The sequence below is a fragment of the Phycodurus eques genome, unplaced genomic scaffold (assembly GCF_024500275.1).
Source record: "Phycodurus eques isolate BA_2022a unplaced genomic scaffold, UOR_Pequ_1.1 contig_27, whole genome shotgun sequence".
NCBI classification, from domain to species: domain Eukaryota; kingdom Metazoa; phylum Chordata; class Actinopteri; order Syngnathiformes; family Syngnathidae; genus Phycodurus; species Phycodurus eques.
Window position 1 is genome coordinate 470,372 of NW_026904024.1, and position 25,384 is coordinate 495,755.

The 25,384-nt window shown below is 49.4% G+C and overlaps 2 protein-coding genes across 3 annotated transcripts in view; one reads left to right on the forward strand and one right to left on the reverse strand.

Moving 5' to 3' along the window:
* Positions 1 to 335: 335 nt before the first annotated feature.
* On the forward strand, positions 336 to 10,242 carry mfap3l (microfibril associated protein 3 like). Its single transcript, XM_061669882.1, has 3 exons — positions 336 to 468; positions 1,412 to 1,744; positions 8,952 to 10,242. The coding sequence occupies exons 2-3, from the start codon at positions 1,486 to 1,488 to the stop codon at positions 9,767 to 9,769; spliced, it is 1,077 nt and encodes a 358-aa protein (XP_061525866.1). The 5' UTR covers positions 336 to 468; positions 1,412 to 1,485; the 3' UTR covers positions 9,770 to 10,242.
* A 449-nt stretch (positions 10,243 to 10,691) lies between these two features.
* The window catches only part of clcn3 (chloride channel 3), a 36,604-nt gene continuing 21,911 nt past the window's right edge, over positions 10,692 to 25,384 (reverse strand). Inside the window, exons 5-15 of one of the 2 annotated variants that reach the window (XM_061669902.1) lie at positions 23,381 to 23,568; positions 23,184 to 23,306; positions 20,418 to 20,624; positions 20,262 to 20,342; positions 19,935 to 20,187; positions 18,919 to 19,211; positions 18,658 to 18,844; positions 18,003 to 18,401; positions 14,392 to 14,608; positions 14,204 to 14,279; positions 10,692 to 11,694 (exon numbers count right to left, since the gene is read on the reverse strand). In XM_061669902.1, coding sequence (XP_061525886.1) covers positions 11,539 to 11,694; positions 14,204 to 14,279; positions 14,392 to 14,608; positions 18,003 to 18,401; positions 18,658 to 18,844; positions 18,919 to 19,211; positions 19,935 to 20,187; positions 20,262 to 20,342; positions 20,418 to 20,624; positions 23,184 to 23,306; positions 23,381 to 23,568 — 2,180 coding nt within the window. In that variant the 3' untranslated portion in view covers positions 10,692 to 11,538. The remainder of the gene's footprint in view (positions 11,695 to 14,203; positions 14,280 to 14,391; positions 14,609 to 18,002; positions 18,402 to 18,657; positions 18,845 to 18,918; positions 19,212 to 19,934; positions 20,188 to 20,261; positions 20,343 to 20,417; positions 20,625 to 23,183; positions 23,307 to 23,380; positions 23,569 to 25,384) is intronic. The other variant, XM_061669903.1, reaches the window with a different exon arrangement.

The window sequence follows — 25,384 nt, forward strand, 5'->3', positions numbered from 1 at the left end:
AAAAAAAGGATTTCAGTAAAGAACATGACACAAAAACATTTGAACCCTAAGCCAAGAAGAAAGCGAGCAACCCAAACACAGAGACGAGACAAACGCCCTTTTATTTGTAAACAAATAAATACGACGAAAGAAAAAGGCGTCTTTATGTTTCCTCTTCCTCTACCGCGTTTGAAGGTAGCAGAAAGACCGTATATTTGCCCACAAGTCGAAGTTGTATTCGGACAAAGCAAACGCGAGCTAGCTCTCACGGAGGTCGCCATCTTGTTTTCCGACGCGGTCAATGGAACGCCGGTCGCTCGGGAGTGACGTCATTCCCACTTCCGAGGCTAATTCAACGCGGCGTAAATCAGCAGCGCCCCGTTGCGGCGAGGCGGTTCGGGGGCACGAGGAAAAAAAAGCGGTTCACTTCACAGCGGCTCCGGACTCGAGCATCGTTGCCCTGCCGTGTCGCTGCCGACGAGCCCCGATGTGAGTACAAAAGTCGCTCGGTAAAAAATAGGAAAAAAAAAGGACGCGAAAGACCGCCATGAAGTCCCCGCAGCGCTTTCGACAAGTCCGCTAACGTCGTCGACGTCTTGTGTAGGGAGCCGTGAGCCGTTGTTTTCTATGCGCCCCCACTGCGACATTCGTCCAAGATGAAACAAAAAAAAAAAAAAAAACGTCAAATGTTTCTTGTTTAGTCGCAGGCGCCCAATGTGTTCCATTTCCGTCCGCTTTATTGACCATTAGACGCGGCCCGTTGCTCAGGTCGTGTGACGAAGAACCGCCATCCAGTTAATAGCCGTATCCCACCACCCGTTTGAGCAGAACGGTGAAAAATATGTATTTCATGATATGGAACCGTAATGATATCGCCGCGCATTTTCCGAGAATATATTCGGATGTGTTTCGCAATATTACATTTGAGTTGTAATTGGTCGGCCCGAGCTCAGGTTCTGCAACGACGTTAACCAGGAAGACAACTGCGCCCCTTTTCGCTTCGAACGAACAAATGTTTCGCTTCCAAAGTGGCAAATGCGCCTATTTGCAGCAAGACCTCCTGTGTCGACCCGCCGTCGTCCGTATTGATATCGATGACGACTCTTCCATTTTATTTGCAAAAAAAGAACTGCATTTGAAACTTGACTTTGTCAAAAGAGTTCAACTCGACGACAACGAGATGTAAACAGCAATGACCACTGCGGTTGAGGATCTCTCGTGATTCAAGTCTTGAGATATCACGGCGGAAAATTCGGGACAGCAGCGGCATAAACAAAGAAAATAAATTCAGAGAAGCAAGATATTCCCCATCCACGGCCTTATTCACGTGTCTGCGCTCCCGCTCGCTGGGCGTCGTCTCTGTTGTACCATCATATTGGAATATTTTGGTCGGATGTCGTGTCTAACGAGATTCGTAACATCTTGTTTTCAGCGAGATGTTTCCCGCCGCTCGGCCAAGATAGCCAGTCAGCGAGTGCGGCGGCTTCGGACAGAGCCCAGAAAATCATGTCGCGGGCCGCCGGACTAGAGTTCGTGCTCCTGGTGTCGCTGGTCGCCTGTCACGCCGCCTCGTCGGGAGACGGCAGCGGCGCGGGCGGGACAGGCGGCGGCGGCTCCGTCCCGGCCGTGCTCGCCGCCGCGAGCCAGCTGATCGCCCGCGAGGGAAGCTGCGTGCTGATCAACTGCAACGTCACCGGCGACCCGTTCCCCAGCGTCAAGTGGTTCAACTCACACGGGCGCCTCGTGGACACGGACGGCAGTGGCGGTAAGGCATGAAACTGACATGGAACCCTTCTTTCCCATCGCCGACGAAGCTATCATCGGGCACGCTATTTCATTACGCTGGCATTGGAGGCGAAAGTTGTCTTTGCGTCCGCTTTCAACGCATCGTAAGTCACGAAGCATCGCCTTCATGGTAGGAACTGAACTACTCTTCTTACACGTAGCGTATACGTTCTCATGAAGCGAGTCGGAAAAGCATGGCGCGAATTGCTAAGCTATCGTTTCAAAACACCCAAATAAGTGATTGGGTGATACGGGACACTCGTCCCGTCGGTCTGCCTTGGCACCGTGTTATAGCGGAGAGCAACCCAAGTTTGAACAACAAAAGACGCCATTTCACCCGCGTCTGGAGATATGCAGTAAATGTCAAATAAGTCTCACGCCCTCTGAACCGGAAATGAATTGAAAAAGAATCAGAATCATCTTTATTTGCCAAGTATGTCCAAAGCACACAAGGAATTTGCCTCCGGTAGTTGGAGCCGCTCCACTACGACAACAGACGGGCAATTGACAGAGAACGCTTTGGAGACATCAAGACATTGACAAAAAACAATTGTGCGAAAAGATGCGGAGTCCTCGAGCACTTAGAGCAGATCGAAAGACTAATATTGCAATAGTCCGGTGCAAAGGGCGCCGAGACTTCAAGGAGTGTATGCGGTCTAAAGTGACGAGTCGTGCGATCATCTGGGACAATGTCGATTGTGCAAATGTTGCAGATACTCCTCAGTGGTGCAGATGGAGCAGATGCTACTCTGGCACGAGTGGCCAGTATATGCAAATAGTGCAGCATGGCGAGACAACTACAGTGAGTGCACGAGTCATACATCATTGGCCCCACGGAAATGGGACAACAAAGTCAAGACAAAAAAATTGCCAGCATGTTGCAATGGAATTGTAGATTCGGTGTTTAAGAAGTTGATCGCAAGAGGGAAGAAGCTGTTGGAATGTCTGCTCGTTCCCGTTTGCATTGATCGGTAGCGTCGACCCGAGGGAAGGAGCCGGAAGAGCCGGTGACCGGGGTGGGGAGGGTCCGAGAGGATTTTGCACGCCCGTGTCTTAGTTCTGGCACCGTGCAAGTCCTCAAGGGTGGGTAGTGGGGGTACCGACAATCCTTTCAGCAGTTTTGATTGTCCGTCGCAGTCGGAGTTTGCCCTTTTTTGTAGCGGCGCCAAACCGGACTGTGATGGAAGAACACAGGACCGATTCAACGACCGCTGTGTAGAACCGCCTCAGCGGCTCCGGTGGCAGGCCGTGCTTTCTCAGAAGCCGCAGGAAGTACATCCTCTGCTGGGCCTTTTTGAGGACGGAGTTGATGTCGGTCGCCCACTTCAGGTCCTGAGAGACTGTCATTCCCAGGAACTCGAAGGTCTCGACGGTTGACGCAAGGCAGCCGGACGACGTGAGGGCAGCCGTGGCGAAGGATGCCTCCTGAAGTCCACGATCATCTCTACCGTCTCGAGCGTGTTCGGCTCCGGGTTGCGTCGGCCGCACCGCAGCTGACACCACCGCAGTGGTGTCATCTGCAAACTTTAGGGGTTTGACAGTCGTGTGCGCTGAGGTGCAGTCGTTCGTGTAGAGAGAGAAGAGCAGCGGAGAGAGGACACAACCTTGGGGCGGCCCAGTGCCGATGCTGCGTGCGGATGAGGTGGCCTCCCCCGGCCTGACCTGCTGCGTCCTGCCCGTCAGAAAGCTGTAAATCCACTGGCAGATGGCAGGTGAGACGCTGAGCTGGAGAAGCTTGGTTGAAAGGAGTTCAGGGATGACGGTGTCGAACGCTGAGCTGAAGTCCACGAACGGGATCCTCGCGTAGGTCCCTGCACTGTCGAGGTGTTCTAGGATGAAGTGCGGTCCCATGTCGACTGCATCATCCGCAGACCCGTTGGCTCGGTAGGCAAACTGCAGGGGGTCCAGCAGGGGACCTGTGACGCTCTTGAGGCGTGCTGGACCACCTCAAGAGTGTCCCCTTCTCCCCTTCTCAAATTCTGATATTTTTGGAGAGCTGACGTCACTGCGGCTGCCCCGCACGCCGTCTGCCTTCGTACTCGAGCGCAACCCACACGCGCTGTTTTGAAAGTGTGCTCAGTTCTCCTCCAAGCCTCGGGGGTGTCGCTACGGCCGGTATCGGGTACGACGCCACGGGACGCTGCGCGGAACCGGGAGGAACGCCGATGACATCATCACAGCATGTGACTAAAACGGACCAATCACGAGAGGCGACCTCCGCGGCGTTCTACGCGCGGCAGCGTTTTTTGCCGTGTGCGCGTCAAGCGGCGTACAGGGGCCACGCGGGTCACGTGATGCGAGGCGGCCGTTGTCGACCGCGGGAGTATAAAGAGGCCTTAAGAGAACAGGAATGACTCATCGAAGAGGACACAAAGGAACTCGGGACGGTTTCTAAAGAACTGCAGAAGATCAGTGTTCATGACACAAGAAGAAGGACGAGACTGGGCAAAAATGGCATCCGTGGCAGAGTTGGAAGGCGAAAACAACTGCTGACCCAAAAGACCACAAAGGCTCACCTTACCTTTGCAGAAACAAAAAACATCATCTGAATGACTCCCAAGAGTTTCGGGAGAGAGTTGCTTTTTGGAATGCGTGCGTCTCGTTACATCGGGGTTAATTGCAGCACGGGAAAAGAACTTCCTAGCAACAGTCAAACACGTTGGGTGGTAGCGTGATGGTCTTGGGCTGCTTCGCTCATTCAGGACCTGGACAACTTGCTGTGATTGATGGAACCGCGAATTGTGCTATTTAACAGAATATCCTGAAGGAGAATATTCAGCCATCAGTTTTTGAAGCGCACTTGGGTTCTGCAGCAGGATAACCATCCGAAACCCCAGCAAGTCGACTTCTGAATGGCTTAAAAAACAAAATGAACGTTTTGGAGCGTCGTGGTCAAAGTCCAGACTTAAATCCGATTGAAAGGCAGTGGCGTGACCTTCAAAAGGCCGTTCACGTTCGAAAAGCCCTAACCCTTTTTGCCGAATTCCAACAATTCTGCAAGAAAGAGTGGGCCAAAGTATCTCCACAGAGACGTGAAGGACTTATTGCCAGTTATACAGACCCTTTCCAAAAAAAGGGGAATATCATGGAAAAGTTGTATTTATTTCCATAATTCCATTCAAAAAGATCAACTTTCATCGATCATAGATTCAGGGCCCACCAGTTAAAGCATTTCACATGAAAGCCATCAAAATATGGTGCTTTCAAAACGACATGTTAATGTTCAATACTTGCCTTGAATCACTGCCTCGACGCGCCGTGGCATCGAGGCAATCGGCCTGTGGCATTGCCCGGGAGCTATGGAAGCCCGGATTTCCTTGATACTTGCTGTCAGTTCTTCTATGTTTTGGGGTCCGGTGCCCCTCATTTTCCCCTGGATCATACCTCATAGATTTACATCCGCGAGTTGGTTGGGCAGTCGAGCACTGTGATGGCATGGGCATCAAACCGGGTTTTGGTGCTTCTGGCGGTATGGGCAGGGCTCAGGTCCTGCTGGAAGATGAACTCTGCGTCTCCATACAGATCTTCAGCAGAAGGAACCATGAAGTCCTCCAAAACATTCCGGTAGACTGTTGCGGTGACCTCGGATTTAAGAAAGCAGAGTTTCCCAACACCTGCACTGGACATTGCACCCCAAATCATGACTGCCTGTGGATATTTCACACTGGACCTCAAGGAGCTTGGGTTCTGTTCTTCACCTGTCTTCCTCCAAACCCGTGGACCTTGCATCCCGAATCAAAGGAAAAGAGGACTTGGACCACTGGCCTCCAGTCATTCTTCTCCTTGGCCCAGTTGAGACACTTCCTACGGTGGCTTAGGCTCAGAAGTGGCTTGACCCGAGGAACCCGCCAGTTGTAGCCCATCTCCCGGATGCGACTCAATGTGATGGTTTTCGAAGCTGTGACTCGCGCCTCATTTCACTCTTCTGGACCTCTGCTAGATTGGTGAATCTTCTCTGTTTGATAATCCGCTGAAGCCCTCGATCATCTCTCTCGCTTCTGCATCTTCTCCTGCCACATTTTGTCCTTCCACTCGACTTCCCATTGATGTGCTTGGACACAGAACTCTTGTGAACAGCCATCCTCCTTAGCTATGAATTTATGAATGGGGGGGGGGGGGGGGGGAAATCTGCAACGCACTAAATCTGCAATAGTGAGAGAACAGTTTTGCCTTGTGTAGTTTGTCATGTCGCAATGGATATCGCAGTGTACATTTTTTCCAAGGTACCGGTTCAGGGTGTACCCCGCCGCCTCCCGCCCGCGACCCCAGTGAGGAGAAGCGGCTCAGAAAATGGATGGATGGATGGATAAAGAACAATTATTAATACAAAACAGAAAATAAGACCTTTCACTTAATCTATGACTAATTGGTTTCCTTATATATATAATCAAACGTTTTTATTCTTAAATTCACATTGTGCGTGAAGATCAGGCATTAATTAAAAAAAAAAAAAAAACAGCCTTTATACATCAGGTTTTCTCTCTGAAGGCTTCGTCATACCAAGAGATTTTGGACAATCAAACAGTTTGGGGATTACATGTCTGTGCACCAGTGCACAAAGCAAGACATGGATGAGATCATTTGGTATGGATAAACTTCACTGTCCTGCCCTCAACTCGACAGAACACCTTTGGGTTGATTTCAAGTGGACAGTGAGCCAGGCCTTCTCGTCCAACATTAGCGCCTGACTTCACAACTATGCTCCTGGAACAATGGGCAAAAATTCCCTTAAACTTAACTCCTAAAACATGGTTTAGCATCTCGGATCACATTCGCAGGCGGTGTAGCGTTTTGGGACCCACGCGAGGTTCGCGGCCATAATTGAATGAATACGCTTCAAAGTGGCGCCGCTTTGAAGTATGGCGAGATCAACAACTCATTAGTCGTTTTGGAGCGTGGCTCTGTATGTGCTCAGCAGTCTTTGTCATTTAGAATTGATTGTCCGGCAGCTCGGGTCCATTTTAAACAACCCAATAAATAGCTGTTATTGTACACTTGAATTATTTGACACGCTCCACCTTTGACGTGAAAAAAGTATTGGCCCCGTTCTCAAATTCTTATATTTTTGCATAAGATCATCCAACAAATGTAAATAGTTGACAAATATAACCCGAGTGAATTTAAAATGCTCTTTTTTATATTGTGATATCATTGATTAAGGAAAAGAAATATTCAAGTTACTCCTTGCTAATCAATTGTGGCTAATCACAATTTTTGGTAAATTTTCACCGATCACACCCAAAGCCTGCTTACCTCCAGACCTGTTCAATCCAAAAACCACTTTCAAAATCAAGCTGGACAAAAGATCTAAAAAAGCTGCAACAAAAGGACAAGATCAAAAGAAATTCCAGATCAATGGAGAAATGGGAATTCATTAATACAACTAGCGGTCCGTGGGCCATAATAGGCCCGCCGCCGATTACAGTAAGTTTTCCGACCCTTTGCTGTGGCACTGCTATAGTTCACCCGGGTGCTCTCCATGTCTTCTGAACATCCTTGAGATGGTTCTACACCTTCATTGGATTGCTAAATGTGAAAAATTGAAGGGGTTCTGAATACTTTCCATACCCACTTCCCATGCATAAATTGTCCAATTCATGTTATTTGCAAGGTTTCATTTACTTTTGAGATCTGATTGATCGATTTTTTTCCCCTTCTTTTCTTTAACCAATGTTGAAAACATAATTGGTAAAGGCAAATTCATCCACAGACACATTTTTGATGACGGCATGTCAAAATTCTCATATACCGTATATCTCGTGTATAATACGCACTCCCAAAGTTGACCTCAAAATTCTGGAAAACACTTCTACCCATGTATAATGCATTTTTACGATGCACGATGTTGCTTCTACACATATGATCAAAATATGAAATATTATTTGTATTTCGTTGTTTTTTTTTTTTTTTTTTGCAAAGAATTATTCTGAAGTTAAGCGCTCTCCTTTTAATTGACTTGCTCTTATTTTAAAATTCACAGCCCTACTTTTATTGACTAAATTAGAACACACACAGTTGTGCTCATATCTTGGATTACCCGGGCAGAATTTGGAAGACGAGTACAAGTCTTGACAGAAAACGCATTTAATTTGATTTGAATGGGATTCAAATTAAACGGTCAAGCATTTCAGAACAGCATTATCATTAAAAAAAACATGACCATAAAGAAATTAATGATGGTTGTTTTTCAGTCGTCAGTCATACTAAAATTGACTTCTGACAATTTTGGGGGGGGTGCGCATTATCCACGAGCAATTACGGTACTTTGATTCAGGCTGCAATTTAATTACAAGGTCAAAGCAATAAAAACATTAAAATAACAAATATGGAAGCCATCATCTATGAACAATTACAGCGCAAGGATTGTTATGTCATTGAACAGCAGGCAGAATTGCAGCACAAACTGTCCCGCGGCAATGTCCTTGGCAAAATTGTGAAAATATGGAAATTCACATTTTGGGTGTGTCGTGTATGACGCGCTGAATAAAAACCACGGACGCAAGTGCGAGCAATTACGATCCTGAGCCAGGGGTGGGCAAACTGCGGCCCGCGGGCCTCCCCGGGCCCATTTGATCATTTCAATTCGGCCCGCCAAAGATTGGTACGGAATCCACCGAAGCGTCTCAAAAGCACGATTACGTTCATTTGACCTTGTCCTGTAATGCCGAGTGGTTCCACCAGGTTGTGCTGTCGAGACAGTGATGCATTGACTTGACTCGGGCTGTTGTTTTTTTTCTCAGCGACTCTTCTGAGAATGGACTACGAAATACTTTTTCACTGAAGTCCGATCAGAGGCTGCATGTCTAATTTGTAAAGAACCCATTGCGATTTTAGGGGAACATAACATCAGCCGGCACTTTTCTACAAAGCGTCCCGATTATGCTAACAGCCGATCAACGCAGGAACCGATGGCTACGGCCCAGCGAAAACAATTATTTATCTGACAAACGGCCATCCGAGATTCAGTCACACAAGACCCTGGAACAGCGTCACAGGAGCCGCAGATGGAACTGATTGATTACACTCTTTGTCTTTATACAACAGTAATAACTGAAGATGAGAAATACTTCCGACAGTTTCGCCAATTCATACATCTCAGAAACATGTATTTTGCTGTCTGCCTCGGCCCTCTGGCGTATGGCAACGACACGAGGCCGCGTTGACTCCGTCCGTTTGTATCTCCGCAGGTGGGAAGTGGTGGCTGTTGGAGAACGGAATCCTCAACATCACCGGCATCGAATTCGCTGACCGCGGCAAGTACACGTGTGTGGCGTCCAATGCGCACGGCGCCTCCAACTGCACCGTCACGCTGCGCGTGGTTTTCACCAAGGGTGACATGGGCGTCTACTATATGGTGGTGTGCCTGGTGACCTTCAGCATTATCATGGCGCTCAACGTGACGCGCCTGTGCATGATGAGCAGCCACCTCAAGAAGACCGAGAAAGCCATCAATGAGTTCTTCCGCACCGAGGGCGCCGAGAAGCTGCAGAAGGCCTTTGAGATCGCCAAGCGCATCCCCATCATAACCTCCACCAAGACGCTAGAGCTGGCCAAGGTAACGCAATTCAAGACCATGGAGCTGGCGCGCTACATCGAGGAGCTGGCGCGCAGCATCCCGCTGCCGCCGCTCATCATGAACTGCCGCACCTTCGTGGAGGAAATCCTGGAGGTGGTGGGCGTGGAGGAGATGAGGCACACCTTCCTCAGGCAGGCGCCCGAAGCGAGGGAGCGCGGCGGCGACGGCCCGAGGGACACGTTCACCCTCCTGCGGGAGCGAGGGCGGCAGCTGGAGCGCAGCGAATCGCCGGCCGCGGACTCCGACAACTCGTCTGTCCAGGAGCAGCCGCAGCAAATCGCCATCCAGGTGTCGGTTCACCCGCAGCTCGAACCCGACGGCGCCGCGACCTTCCCGCCGCGCGACGACAACGCGGAAGGAAATCGGAGCAAAGAGCCCGCCGCCCACAGCCTCCCGCCCTGTCAGATTTTTTACGAGAGTCACGTGTGACGAGGAAGACGCCCGCTGGAAAGCTCAACTGACCAATCGCGTGCCGGTGTTTCGTTTCTTGTCTCACTTGAATGTAACTTCCATCAGCAAAGAAATCCACCACGAGTGAGTTTCTGAGGCATCAGCCTCCTCTGTTTCAATTCTTGTATCCTTCATTCTTGCCCTGATCAAATTAGCAACACGGATGTACCGTACACACACATTTGTTCTCCGGTTCTATTGTTCCACGACTGACCTGGTGGGATTGCGCGCGAGTGCCGTGTGGGCCGTTCGGTGGGCGTGCCTGGGATCTTTTTCTGCTTTGCTATTACCGGTGCTCTCCTGATGCCTTTTGTAGTCAATAGAAGTGAGAACGAGATGTAAAATGTGTTGTTTCTTTCATTGAACGCTCATTCGGCCTTGAAATAAATTTACACACACCCCAAAAACCTGTTTTGCTTTATTCCTCAAGATAAATGCTGTTTTTTTTCTGTTGCCTGAAATATTTTCTTTAGCCGTTTGTCAAAACGTACAATATGTAAATATTCCTTCGTTCCCCATACCGCCTAGCCTCACGAGGGTCGTGGGGGTGCAGGAGCCCATCTCGGCAGGGTACACCCTGAACTGGTCGCCGGCCAATCGCAGGGCACATAGAAACCGTTTGCACTCACATTCACACCTACGGGCAATTTAGTCGTCGTCAATCAACCGAGCACGCGGGTTTTTTGGGGGGAGGGGGGGGGATGTGGGAGGAAAGCCACGCCAACTCCACACAGGTGCGGCCGGGATTTGAACCCCGGTCCTCAGAACTGTGAGGCAGATGTGCCAACCTGCTTGTGAATATCAAGCCATACCAAATTTAAACTCGATATATGGCGATGTCACTGAGTAAAGCTCTTCCACGAGTTGTCCAGGGCACAGCTTCAGAGCACTCGCCATAATATAAACGTGACCATTTCGCACCAAATTTAATCAACCATGTTTCAAATGTACAATCAAAGAAAGCAAATATCACAACAATGCACAACTTCATAAATTAAGAAACCGAGACGGGTCGACGCCGGGAAGCAGTAGGACGGCCAACGGTCAGTGGACTTGACAAACTGGAGCCTCTGTGCTGAGATAAACATTGAACGGGTTACCTGATGCGTCTTTAAATTCGATGTTCTCGTGCACTGGTCCTCGGTCGCGTGCGAGCTGGAGCCTAAATCGGCCGACTTGGGGCACGCTCCGGACCGGTCAATCGCAGCGCATACAGACTAACGACCCTTTGTCCGTCCATTTTCTGTGGAGGTCGAGGGAGAGGTGGGGTACACGCTGAACCGGTCGCCAGACAATTGACACTCACGCGTATGCACAATTTAGTCTTCAATTATCTTAGCGTGTTGCGGGAGGATGCCAGAGAAAACCCACGCAAGCGCTAGAGAGAACATGACAAATTCCACTCAGGATTCAAACACAGAGCCCCCGAACTGTGAGGCAAATGCGCTCACCACTGGTTCAAAGGTCCGCTGTGTTAAACGGGAAAAGTAGCAGTCGTGGAAAGTTAATCGCATACGATAAATTCACAGATGTCGTTTTGGGGGAGGGCGGTGGGGGGGAACTTCACAATGATGGACGGATCGGTATTTTAAAAAAAAAAAAAAAGATTGCACCATCTGGAACATTTGCAAAAATCATTCGGGCGAAGTGACAATTCCAACCACGTGTAAGGTGTGCGTGTCAAATCTCCCAACTCAAGAGTGGATGAAGCACAAAAAAGGAGAAACATGGGGAAAAGGGGCTGTATGTCAGAGATTTGCGCCATCCAAGAGGCACACTTCTCGCTCCTCCCATCCATCCTGAAAGGAGCGGATCAGTTGAACATGATGGACTCGGGATCTTGGTTGGCCATTTGAGCCATGTGACGCAGGATATCCTTTTTTGTCACGATGCCAAGAAGCCGCCTGCAGGAGAGAGCGAGAGAGAGAGAGCGGAAGAGTCAGCACAATTAAGATTCGTTGGCACCAGTTTCAGGGGTGGGGGGCGGCTGGCATGAAAAAGGAAGCCCATAACACTGACCAATGACAGACAGAAGCCGGTTCAAGGAAGAAACGCAGGAAACAAAAGTGTCAGCCAAGTGGGGAAGGGAGGGCCTGTTCGTACAAGCTGCAGGTATGCGAACACCGTTGGGGATTCAGTTGCATTTATTTGTCGACACATTTCTCATTTTCAAGTGGTTGCGTAGTAGACTTGCGCAATTGGCTCAACATGCTCAGGCGGGGGTGTCAAACATATGCGCCGCCCATCCATTTTACAATAAGACTAACGTGTGTTGCTCGTTTTGTCCACTGGAAGGCGCACTGACAACACTTAAATGACATTTCTGCACTTGTGGAGGCCCCAAAACGTTTCAGGAGCACGCTGGTATAAGACGGTGTGCCTTGTTCACACGACAGTTCTGTGGAAATAAATAGCTCCTGTAGAAATGTTTTAAGACATTGAATATTACGAAATGTCAGTCAAAAGCTTCACTTACAAAAGACGCATGCGGGTAACTGAATGGTGCACGCTCACTAATTCATAATACTGTTGAAATAAACGTTGGTTAACATTTTAAGACTGCTCCTATGATTTGTAACCAAATTTGTAACAAGATCATCACGAGTAAAAAAAGTCCAATTTTGAATCGCTGTTATTTATGACATTTTAAACCACAAATATGGCGGTCCGGCCCACTTGAGGTCTAATTGCGGTGAATGTGGCCCGCGCACTAAAATGAGTTTGACACCCCTGTGCTAATGTAACACATCCCATGTTAGCATAGCCGCTACTTTAGCAATTCTGGCCTGCTATTGTTAGCATGCTAATGCTAATGACTACGTCGCCTATAAACGCGACGACAGACAGTTGACGCAAATGGGAGTCGGCTGGGTTGGGCAAATGAACTTCCCGCATCAGCGCGAGCGCCGCAGTCGGGAAGCGAGCGGGAAGGGTTCTCCTTGCTAAGATCACAAAAACACCCTCAAATGGACGACTCGCCGAGGGGCCGTTACGGCAACGGGTCCGATGTCATCCGATGTGGCAACATGAGCAGCGATGTTAAAACACACACAGAGGAACAATCATTAACGGCGTTTTCCCCCCCCCCCAACCAATTTTGCTACTTTTGGTGACTCAAAATACATTTTTACTCACAACAGCAGTACGGAAAACCACAAGACCTTTTGCCTAGTTGTAAAAAAGCATTAGGAGTTGTACATTTACTTGATACATGTAAAGTAGCGATTCTTACTTTAACAACTGTTTTTAACCTTTTCTTTAGGTACTATTTGTATTTAAATTTTATGTGCAATACATTCTATTTCATTCATGAAGTCAATTGCCCCCCCCCCCCCATTATTTAAGTGCACTGTTAACGAATCTGTGCATAACGTTACAGTGGCTTACAATATCGACTACACTCGACCCATTTGCGGAATCACCTGTTCATCGTTTTCACATCTACATCAAAAACATTTTTTACCACCATCACGACCAAGATCAAAATGCAGTACCCTGGTAGGTTATTTTAAAAAAATCAATCAATCAATACATTTTGAGAACCACCGGCTTAAACAGTTCGGCAACGTGATAAATGAATCAGACTCATCTGATTCTGATCAAATTTCAAATGAAGTTTGGCTGAGATGGGCGATTCATTTGAGTCACGGCCCGGTGCAATCTAGGTAATGTTCTCCATATGTACGGTACAGCAATGATGTCATCACGCAACGTCATTTAGCAACTTCTAGAAACAAATAGCGCCGAGCCGCCTTCAGCAACATCCGCTGATAATTCATTGGCACCACTGGTGAGTCTTCGCCGTGGCTGTGCAACGTGGCAATTCAACAGCTACAGCTGCTGCAAGGTGGCAAATCGTAGGGCGGCGGGGGCCACAGAGTTTAAGGAACGCGGTAAATCTACGGCGAAAGCGCTTCGTTGCGGCCGAGGCCCTTCTACCACATGGCAAACGTACGGCTACGACTCTTCACTGCAACGCGGAAAAACTCGGAGGGCCCCGATGAAGCGTTGCGGCCGTACTACGGATCTTCATGAGGGCCTTTCTGTGCGGCTTCTACACCGCGGCAAATACTACGGCCGCGCGGCGCTTTGGCAAAACTGCTCCGACATGGCAAATTTATGGGCACAGCGGCTCTAATGCGGTAAATCTCGTCACCGAAGCCGCAAGAACGCGGTCAAGCTACCGATGCAGCCCTTCGCTCCGGCTCGGGCAACGTGGCAAATCTACTCTTGACGACTCGCCAAGACCGCTCGAAAGTAGCAAATCAACGGCGAGAGCTCTCGCGCGCTAACCCTGACCCCCCGGCAGGAAGTGAAAGCAGGTTTTTGACCACACCGAGGTTTCTGCTGCATCCCTCCCTCGAGGGAAGAGGGGCGGGGGTGTGCGGTGTGCAAAGGGGTAGGACTAGTCACCAGGGGCTCCGTGTGCCGCTTGAGCTCCTCCAGATGCTCTAATATATTCTTCTTTGTGACGATGCCCAACACAATCCTGCAACACACACCCGTTACTTGCACAGCGCCTCGCCGCTTCTCGACCGCGGGGCACATTCAGGGACACAGCCGGGCGCAACTTGGCACACACAAGCGCACTCTCCACTCACCCGTTGTGAGTGACCAGGCACTGGCGCAGCCCCAGCTTCCTGAAGATGTCCACCACAATCTCCATGGGGGTGTGGTCGGTGACGGTGAAGGGGCTCATGTCGAGGATGGAGCGCAGCTTGAGGGGACGCGGGCTGTCGGCGGGGAGGGTGGGGGCGTGTTGAGTGAAGTACACCCTGGAGTTCAACACGATGCCCTCTTGTTTGCGGCGAGCGTTCTCTGTCAGAGTGCAAGAAGGGAGGCGGGGGCTTCGGGGTTAGTTCACCGATCGTTTTCGCTGGCCAAGAGTCACCGTAGACGGAAAGACGGACAGTGACTCCACGTACGGGATTTGCTCAATATTGTCCCGGGAACAAAATGTTTGTCTGCAATAAGCAGTGGCCGACAACAACGCGGGTCAGTTCTTTGAAATCAGGGCCAAACTGTCATGAAGTGTGAACACAATGCCGACCCGAGCAGCACGAGTCATACGTGGTGCGACTGATTTGTCTGGGATGCCAATCCGCCGCCGAGGTTTCACGCCAATTGCAACACATGTTTTAGCTTAGCATTTGCGTATGAACTCATTCACATCAAATTCATGATGTAAACTGGAAACGAAATTCACATTTGGACAGAAGGAGTTGTGAGGGCCATTTGGTGTCGGGGGTCTTTTCATGTCGACCACGAGTATCTGCTCACATGCCGACTTAACTCGGAGGCGCCCGTGAATATAGAGGGAGGGCAAACCGTTTTTGACGTGGCCCGTTTGATTATTTGGAGTGGCTGAAATATATTTGGACACAGTTCTGAATGCCACGCGGCAACTGGAAGACCCCAAACGGTGACAAATACAGATAGGCCTACATAAAAGCAACGGCGAGCAAGGACTTGTTGCTTCGCGAAATCGAGCAAGCGCGTCGCAAGCACTTCCTGTCGACTAAAAGCCTGAGCGCCTTGAAGTTGCACTTAGCCGCTAAAGGTTGTATTATTAGGATTGGCCCACGGCATAAAAAAAGGTCGGAGTTCGGAAAAACGCTTGAACTGTTTTCGTTTGCCGGCCGCACGCTGTGAGAAGTTGGGTGTTGGCTCAATGGGGGAAGGGTTACAACCCAAGAACTGAAGGCCTCCGTTAAGGTCAGGGTTCATGACTCCACCATAAGAAAGAGACTGGTTCCGAGATGAAAACCACTGCTGAGCCAAAAGAACATTAAGGCTCATCTTAATTTTGCCACACGACATCTTGATGATCCCCAGACTTTCGCTAAAATACTCTACGGTCCGACGAGACCAAAGTTGAACTTTTTGGAACGCGTGTGTCCCGTTACACCAGGCGTAAAAGTAACAAAGAACATCATGCCAACAGTAAAATATGGTGGAGGGAGTGTGATGGTCTGGGGCCGTTTTGCTACTTCAGGACCTGGAAGACTTGCTGTGCTAAATGGGAACCATGAATTCCTGTATGCCAAAAACCGCCGAAGGAGAATGTCGGGCCATCTGTTGGTGACCTCAAGCTGAAAACAACCTGGGTTTTGCAGCAGGACAATGATCCAAAACACGCCGACAAGTCTACCTCTGAAAGGCTGAAGAAAAACAAAATGAAGACTTTGGAAAGACCTAGTCAAAGTCCTGACCTGAATTCTATTGAGATGCTGTGGCACGACCTTAAAAATGCCCTCCAACGTGGCTGAATTACAATTCTACAAAGATGAGTGGGCCAAAATTCGTCCACGGCGCTGTAGAAGACTCATTGCAAGTTGATTGCAGTTGTTGCTGCTAAGGATGGGTCAACCACTTCTTAGTTTTAGGGAGCAATGACTTTTTCACAGGGCCATGGAGGTTTGGATTTTTGCTTCTCCCTCAATCAAAACATGAAAAACATTTTAAAATTGCATTTTGTGTTCACTTGTTTTGTCTTTGACTGATACTTACATTTGTTTGATGGGAAACATTGAAGTGTGACAAAAGTTTATTTATTTCCATAATTCCATTCAAAAATATCAACTTTCATAGATTACAGATTCAGGGCCCACAATTTAAACCATATCAAGTGTTTATTTGTTTATTTTTACAGAATTTGGGCTTCCAGCGCATAAAACCCACGAAGTCAGGAATTCAAATACGGTGACGAAATCACCATTTGCTTCTCAGTTTTTGTAGAGGGGAAAAAAAAGAAATTAGGGTCACATTAAATCAATCAGAATATGGTACTTTCAAAACGACTATAGAGGAATAAAGTTGATGAGCCGCACAATGAAGTTATGGGAAAGAGTAGCGGAGGCGAGACTCAGGACAGAAGTGAGGATTTGCGAGCAACAGTCTGGTTTCATGCCCAGAAAGAGGACCACAGATGCATTATTTGCCTTGAGGGTGTGGATGGAAAAGTACAGAGAAGGTCAGAAGGAGCTACGTTGTGTCTTCGTAGATCTAGAGAAAGCCTATGACAGAGTACCCGGAGAGGAACTGTGGTACTGCATGCGGAAGTCTGGAGTGGCAGAGAAGTATGTTTGAGTAGTACAGGAGTGACTGACTTTATCGGTGAGGTGTGCTGTAGGTGTGACAGACGAATTTAAGGTGGAGGTGGGACTGCATCAGGGATCAACCCTGAGCCCCTTCCTGTTTGCAGTGCTCATGGATAGGCTGACAGATGAGGTTAGACTGGAATCCCCGTGGACCATGATGTTTGCAGATGACATTGTGATCTGCGGTGAAAGCAGGGAGCAGCTGGAGGAACAGTTAGAAAGATGGAGGCATGCACTGGAAAGCAGAGGAATGAAGATTAGCCGAAGTAAGACAGAATATATGTGCATGAATGAGAGGGGTGGTGGGGGAAGAGTGAGGCTGCAGGGAGAAGAAGAGATAGCAAGGGCGGAGGACTTGAAATACTCGGGGTCAACCGTCCAGAGCAATGGGGAGTGGGGTCAGGAAGTGAAGAAACGGGTCCAAGCGGGTTGGAACGGGCGGAGGAAGGTGTCAGGTGTGTTATGTGACAGAAGAGTCTCTGCGAGGATGAAGGGCAAAGTTTATAAAACCGTGGTGAGGCCGGCCACGATGGACGGATTAGAGACGGCGGCACTGAAGAGACGACAGGAAGCAGAGCAAATGAAGATGTTGAGGTTCGCTCTCAGAGTGACCAGGTTGGACAAAATTAGAAATGAGCTCGTCAGAGGGACGGCCAAGGTTCGATGTTTTGGAGACAAAGTTAGAGAGAGCAGACTTCGATGGTTTGGACACGTCCAGAGGAGAAATAGTGAGTATATTGGCAGAAGGATGATGAGGATGGAGCTGCCAGGCAAGAGAGCGAGAGGAAGACCGAAGAGAAGGTTGATGGAGGTCTTGAGGGAAGACCTGAGGGCAGTTGGTGTTCGAGAGGAGGATGCAGGAGATAGGCTTCCATGGAATAGGAGGACGCGCTGTGGCGACAAGCCCAAAGGAAAAGAAGAAGTGGCTTTTATGAGGTGGAAGCCCAAATTTGGCAAAAATAAACAAATACTTGAAGTTGTTTAAATTGTGGGCCCTTAATCAATAATCTATGAAAGTTTAACTTTTTGAATGGAATTACAGAAATCAAACTTCTCCATGATATGCACATTTTTTGGAAAGGGTCTGCAAAACGGAAATGGGGGCTGGTTACCTATGGCGATGGTGATATCTCTGCGCAGAGCGAAACCCACAAGCCTCTGGGACTCCTTGGACACGATCACCGGAAAACCATTATAACTGGTTTCGTTGATGACACCCTGCAGGTCCTCCACGGTCAGGTCGTCCTGCGTCAGCACAGCGAGCGGCGGGTCGCAGCGGCGCGGCCTCATCACCTCCCTGGCGAGCGTCGTGTGCGTGAATTCCTCCTTGGCGTCCAGGAAGGGGTACCCGTTGAGACGGATGTGGGCCTCGTAGATCCCCTCGCGGCCGAAAGCATCTCCCACCCATTTGCTGGTCATGACGGCAGCCATGAGGGGCACGATGTACTCGAGGCCGCCGGTCAGCTCGAAGACGATGACGACCAAGGAGACGGTCATACGGGTCACGCCGCCTGCGCGGGAGGACAACAAAAGTAAATGTGGCCGCGCGTCCTGACGCATTTTTGGCAATTTCAAGGAATTTGAAAAGAAAATAATAATAAAAACCTTGAGTGTGAACATAGTTCCATCCTAACCCTAAGTATACAATCTCTAATTCTCGTTTGTTTTATGAGTCAGTTAAGAGTTAACACTGGCTGCTTTTGTGAACTAAATTACGACACCGCGTTCCTGCGTCGAACCCTAAGCCTCCGCCATTCGTAGACTCACCAAGGCAGGCCGCGGCCCCCACCATGGCATACAGTCCCGGCGTGATACAGTCTGCTCCAACCTCACACCACTCTTTGAACAGGAACCAGTCGTGGTGGTAATACGCCAGCTGCTCCACAGCAATGCCAACGATTCGCCCCGCGATCGCCCCGATGGCCATGCTCGGAATGAACAAACCTGACGGGACCTGGAGGAAAGAAAGCGGCCGATTTGGTTTCGTCTGAAATGTGGATCATACAAGCATCACAAACACAGGCTCACCTTGAGGCCGAATGTGAATATGGTCATGATGATTTTAAAGATGAGCGCTAGGCAGAGCTGCCACATGGCAGTGTACACGCCAGGCCCGGCCGGCCGGTTGGGGTATTCCGAAAAGGCCCTGCTGCCGTTCATCTGGCTGCGGTATTGGCAGAGCTGCGAGGACTCTAGCGGGCCGCAGTCGGTGAAGAGCTCCTTTATCAGCTCGCTGGTGTTCTGGCGGGTGTACGGGTTGGGGAACGCGACGACGGCTGTGATCGCGGCCACCAGGATCACCTCCATTACTGGATACTTACCTGAGGTTAAAGACGTGTTTGGGATGTTATATCGGCTCTACGGGGCCTCCCGCAGTAAACGTGAAATATGAATTCAAATAGTCCCCAAATTCCTAATTTACAGATGTCTTTCTGCCGGCCGTACGACTTTCGAGCAAATCTAGGTCACGAGCGAAGAGCTCTGCCTGCCTCTGTACTGAGGTTTGGGTCGTCCACATGGAGGCAACCAATCAGAGGATAGGGGGCGGTCTAAGCCCAATATGGACAATGTGGACACAAAACTGGGTCAAACAATGGTAGCTGTCAGAGGGGCCTTTTCAGACACTACTACAGCAAAACAACGGTGCTTGTTGAAATTATATTGACACTTCTGTACTAAGTCCTGGCTATAGAGTCACTCTAGCTTCAATTGGACAAAAGTAGTTCTTCTTGTGGCATCTATAGGCAATCAATTAATCACCGTTTTCGCATTTAAAGCAGGGCTCGCTGTATTTTGGCATTTAAATGCACGTTTAATTCTCTTTTATTTTATTTGAGTTAGCTAAGTGAGATTGTCACACAAACAGTTGAAGAAGTTTAGATGTCTTACAAACGTGTGGGAGGAATGAAACTATTCAAACATTTGTTCATATGGTCTCTCGATATTACAGGTTTTCACAGGAACATACACCGTATGCCACGATTCACGGGGTTTCACTGGATTTCCAAGCGGACATTTGGACCTCAGACAGCCCAAGAACTTGCCAAAGCGGGTCGACTTCCGACGCCGACACCAAGCAATGTTGGCTCGGATGAAGAAGGCCCCCCACAGGCCCCCGAAAACTCCCAGAAGGATGAAGGGGATGAGCTCGAACAGGTACCAGGGGGTGTGGTACTCCACGTAGAACAGAACCAGGCGGCTGTTTCCAAATGGGTTAATGGAACGCAGGACAAAGGCGGCCACCAGGGCGGCGAAAAAGGAACGCCACAGTGTCTTGAGAGGGAAGTAGTAGCTCACCTGGAGGGGAGACAGGAGAGGTGTAAAGTCTTATCCTATCAGCGCACATTCGAGGATCAGTGGACAAGGTTCACCTCTTCCAGGCTGAAGAGGACACCACCTATCGGCGCTCCGAACGCCACTGACACTCCAGCCGCCGACGCGGCAGAGAGAACCTGCGCGAGATAAAGTGATCTTGTAAATGGAAAAAAAGTGAGCAAAAAATGGCGGACAAAATTGGTCGCACCCACTTCTCGTTTCTTGGCCTCGTTCTTGCTGTACTTGGGGAAGAGGTAAGAGAAGATGTTCCCGCAGCAGCAGGCCACGTGGACCAGCGGACCCTCTTTTCCTAGACTCAGGCCCGACGCCACTGCCAGCACCAAAGTGATGGTCTTTATCATCAGGGTCCACTTGCCCAGGTATCCCCTGATGATGAATCCGCTCAAGATGGTCTTGATCTGGGGGGCAGAGGAAATATCGAGAGTTACATCCAGAGGTATCCCATGTTTCCGACCATCCATCCATTTTCTACCGCTTATCCGAGGTCGGGTCACGGGGGCTCTACTCTTACATTCTCCCGGATAACCGAGCTTCTCACCCGTTCTCTAAGGGAGAGCCCGGACACCCTGCGGAGGAAACTCATTTCGGCCGCTCGTATCCGGGATCTCGTTCTTTCGGTCACGACCCACCGCTCGTGACCATAGGCGAGGGTAGGAACGTAGATCGACCGGTAAATCGAGAGCTTCGCCTTTCGGCTTAGCTCCTTCTTTACCACAACGGATCGATACAAAGTCCGCATCACTGCAGACGCTGCACCGATCCGCCTGTCGATCTTCCGTTCCATTCTTCCTTCACCCGTGAACAAGACCCCAAGAGACTTGGACTCCTCCACTTGGAGCAGGATCTCATCGCCAACCTGGAGAGGGCACACCACCCTTTTCCGACTGAGCACCACTGGCCCCAGATTTGGAGGTGCTGATTCTCATTCCATGCCACTTCACACTCAGCTGTGAACCGCTCCAATGTGAGTTGTAGGTCACGGCTTGATGAAGACAACAGAACCACATCATCTGCAAAAAGCAGAGAGAGATGCAATTCTGAGGCCACCAAACCAGACCAAAATTCTCTCCATAAAAGTTATTGGCGGAGTCCAACCCTCACGGGAAACGACTTACTGCCAGATATGCGGAACAAACTCTGACTCCTGTCGTACAGGGACCGAACAGCCCGTATCAGGGGGTTCGGTACCCCATACTCCCGAAGCACCCCCCACAAGACCCCCCGAGGGACACGGTCGAACGCCTTCTCCAAGTCCACAAAACACATGTAGACTGGTTGGGCGAACTTCCATGCACCCTCGAGGACCCTGCCGAGAGTATAGAGCTGGTCCACTGTTCCACGGTCTGGACGAAAACCACACTGCTCCTCCTGAATCTCAGCTTCGACTTCCCGACGGACCCTCCTCTCCAGCACCCCTGAATAGACCTTACGAGGGAGGCTGAGGAGTGTGATCCCCCTGTAGTTGGAACACACCCTCCGGTCCCCCTTCTAAAAAAGGGAGACCACCATACCAGTCTGCCAATCCAGAGGCAACTGTCCCCGATGTCCACGCGATGTTGCAGAGGCGTGTCAACCAGGACAGCCCCACAACATCCAGAGTCTTTAGGAACTCTGGGCAAATCTCACCCACCCCCGGGGCCTTGCCACCGAGGAGTTGTTTAACCACCTCGGTTACCTCAAACCCTGAGATAGGAGAGCCCGCCTCAGAGACCCCAGACTCTGCTTTCTCATGGGAAGGCGTGTCAGTGGAATTGAGGAGGTCTTCGAAGTATTCTCCCCACCGGCTCACAACGTCCCGAGTCGAGGTCACCATCCCTACTATACACAGTGTTGATGGTGCACTGCTAACCCCTCCTGAGACGTCGGATGGTGGACCAGAATTTCCTCAAAGCCGTCCAGAAGTCTTTTTCCATGGCCTCACCGAACTTCTCCCATACCCGAGTTTTTGCTTCAGCGACCACCAAAGCTGCATTCCGCCTGAGCAGCCGGTACGCATCAGGTGCCTCAGGAGTACCACAGGCCAAAAAGGCCTGATAGGACTCCTTCTTCAGCTTGACGGCATCCCTCACCATTGGTGTCCACCAACGGGTTCGGGGATTGCCGCCACGACAGGCACCGACCACCTTACGGCCACAGCTACGGTCGGCCGCCTCAGCAACGGAGGCGCGGGACACGGTCCACTCGGACTCGATGTCCCTCGCCTCCCCCGGAACATGAGCAAAGTTCTGTCGGAGGTGGGAGTTGAAACTCCTTCTGACAGGGGATTCCGCCAGACGTTCCCACCAGACCTTCACAAAACGTTTGGGCCCGCCACGTCGGACCGGCATCTTCCCCCACCATCGGAGCCAACTCACCACCAGGTGGTGATCCGTTGACAGCTCCGCCCCTCTCTTCACCAGAGTGTCCAAGACATGCGGCCGCAAGTCCAATGACACGACCACAAAGTCGATCATCGAACTGCGACCTAGGGTGTCCTGGTGCCAAGTGCACGTGCGGACACCCTTATGCTTGAACACGGTGTTCGTTATGGACAATCCGTGACGAACACATAAGTCCAATAACAGAACACCGCTCGGGTTCTGATCGGGGGGGCCGTTCCTCCCAATCACGTCCTTCCAGGTCTCACCATTCGCCTACATTGGCCTGAAACTATCACATTTCTCTACGTAAGCATGCTAACTTTATTTTCACGAGGCGGCAAACTTCCCAAACTTTGCTAATGTAACAGTCAAAGCTGACTGAGGCATGAGCAGAGAGGTACGTGCGCATGAGTCTGGAGGTGACGCCACACTGCACTCATACAGTCTGGTTCAAGTCTGAGGGCCCTAAGTGGTCGTGGGGCCCTAGGCAACTAATTCAGGAAATTTTTGAATCCCTTATAGTGTTTAGTTCACTCACGCCTTGGGTCTTGGTCCATCAGGCCCGAAAAAGCTGCGCATTGTCCATTTTTCATTTACCTCTGGAATCCCTGATCCGCAGGCGTATGGAGCAAAAACCTTGACGAGACACACGGCGAGGAAGGCAAAGGACAGCGCCCAGTAGATGTACATGAAGTAGTTCATGATGTATGAGCCCGGACCCTGCAGGGGGGGAGTCGAGGTAAAAACACAACCTCAATCTAGTGCTTCCTCCGTGTGAACGAGCAGCAGCTAACCTCAGCCTGGCCCAGAATCAGCTCGGCCCAGCTCTTCCACTGGGGACACTTGTCCCTTTCGGCGAACGTGGTCTCGTTGGACGTCCAGCAGCATTGCTCGTGATTGAACCACATGGCACTCAGGCACACGCCCTCCTTCAGGTCATTCATCCAGTCCGCAGCTATGTCGATCAGACCAGCCAACGCGCCTGGCAGAAGGGAGAGGAGAAGAAAGGTGAAGCAGTCTCTGATACATACCAATGGTGTGAACTCCAGCACAGTTGCGGTTCGGTATTTGTGATTCCGCCTCGTCACATTTTGTTTTTTGGGAACCTATCGTCAGTTATTTGCTGAAACACTTGTCTAGTTGCTGATTTTGTGTCAGGTCCAAACAATATGTTTTGCTGTGCTTTAATTCATCGGTGTGTTTTTTTTGCAATGACGCTGGGACGTTGCGTAAAACCTAAATAAAAATGATTTGAAAATCCTTTTCAACATTTGTTAATTTGTAGATTTTTAATGTTCAAAACTGCTACAGTTGTTTTTGGGCAAATATTCTCCCATGAATTTGATGTCTGCAACAGGTTCCAAAACACTGAGACGGGCAACAAAAGACTTGGAAAGTTGAGGAATGCAACTGTTTGGAACATTCCACAGGTGACCGGGTTAACTGGGTATAAAAGGACCATCCCCAAAATGCTCAGTTGTTTACAAGCAAGGATGGGGCGAGGTTCACAACTTTGTGAGCAAATAGTCGAACAGTTTAAAGGGAACGTTTCGCAGGAATTTAGGGATTTCATCATCTACAATCTAGAATATCAAAAGATTCAGAGAATTTAGAGAAATCTCTGCACATAAGCGGCAAGGCTAAAAAGCAACAATGAATACCCATGACCTTCGATCCCTCAGGCGGCACTGCTTTCTAAACCAGCATAATCACAACTACAAATGCACGTTAAAGCTCTACCATGCAATGCAAAAGGCAGCTATCAACAACACCCAGAAGCGCCGCCGGTTGGCTTCTTTGGGCCTGAGCTCATCTGAGATGTGCTATGGTCTGACGAGTCCACATTTCAAATTGTTTTGAAAATCATGGATGTGGTGTCCTCCAGGTCAAAAAGAAAAAGGACCATCCGGATTGTTATCAGTGCAAAATTCAAAAGCCAGCATCTGTGATGGAATGGGGCTGTGTTAGTGCCAATGGCATGGGTAACTTGCACATCTGTGAAGGCACCATTAATGCTGAAAGGTACAAACAGGTTTTGGAGAAACACATGCTGCCATCCAAGTAATGTCTTTTTTGCTTAAAGTTCATCAGTTAAACATTAAATGTCTCGCCTTTGAAGTGTGGTCAATTCTCTCTCTCTCTCTCTCTCTCTCTCTCTCTCTCTCTCTCTCTCTCTCTCTCTTTATATATATATATATATATATATATATATATATATATATATATATATATATCTCTCTCTCTCTCGAATATCATTGTACTCTTTTCATTTACATTATACACAGCATTGGGGTTTGCCTTTTCCAAACTTTTAATACCAAAATGTCTTGCGCGTTAGGTGTCCCAAAATAAGTTTACGGTCACTTTAACTTACTACTTTGTTGCACAACCTTTTGAGGCAATCACTGCAATCAAACTATTTTTGTAACTTTCAATGAGACTTCTGCACCTCTCAGTAGGTATTTTGGCGCAAACTGCTCCAGCTGTCAGGTTTGAAGAGTGTTTTCTCCCAATGCCATGCATGAGCTTCCCACAGATATTCAATAGGATTTAGATCAGAGGTGATGGAAGGAACCTTCAGAATAGTCCAATATTTTGCTCTTAGCCATTCCTGGGTGTTTTTAGCTGTGTGTTTTGGGTCATTGCCCTGTTGCAAGACCCATGACCTACGACTGACACCAAGCTTTCTGACACTGGGCAGCACATTTCTCTCTACAACACCTTGCCAGTCTTGAGATTATACTGTACCCTGCACAGATTCAAGACACCCTGTGCCAGATGCAGCAAAGCAGTCCCAG

Coding starts and splice junctions, on each gene's coding strand:
- mfap3l (XM_061669882.1), top strand. CDS start 1,486: ATGTCGCGGGCCGCCGGACTAGAGTTCGTGCTCCTGGTGTCGCTGGTC. Junction 1,745..8,951: donor GGACACGGACGGCAGTGGCG/GTAAGGCATGAA, acceptor GTATCTCCGCAG/GTGGGAAGTGGTGGCTGTTG.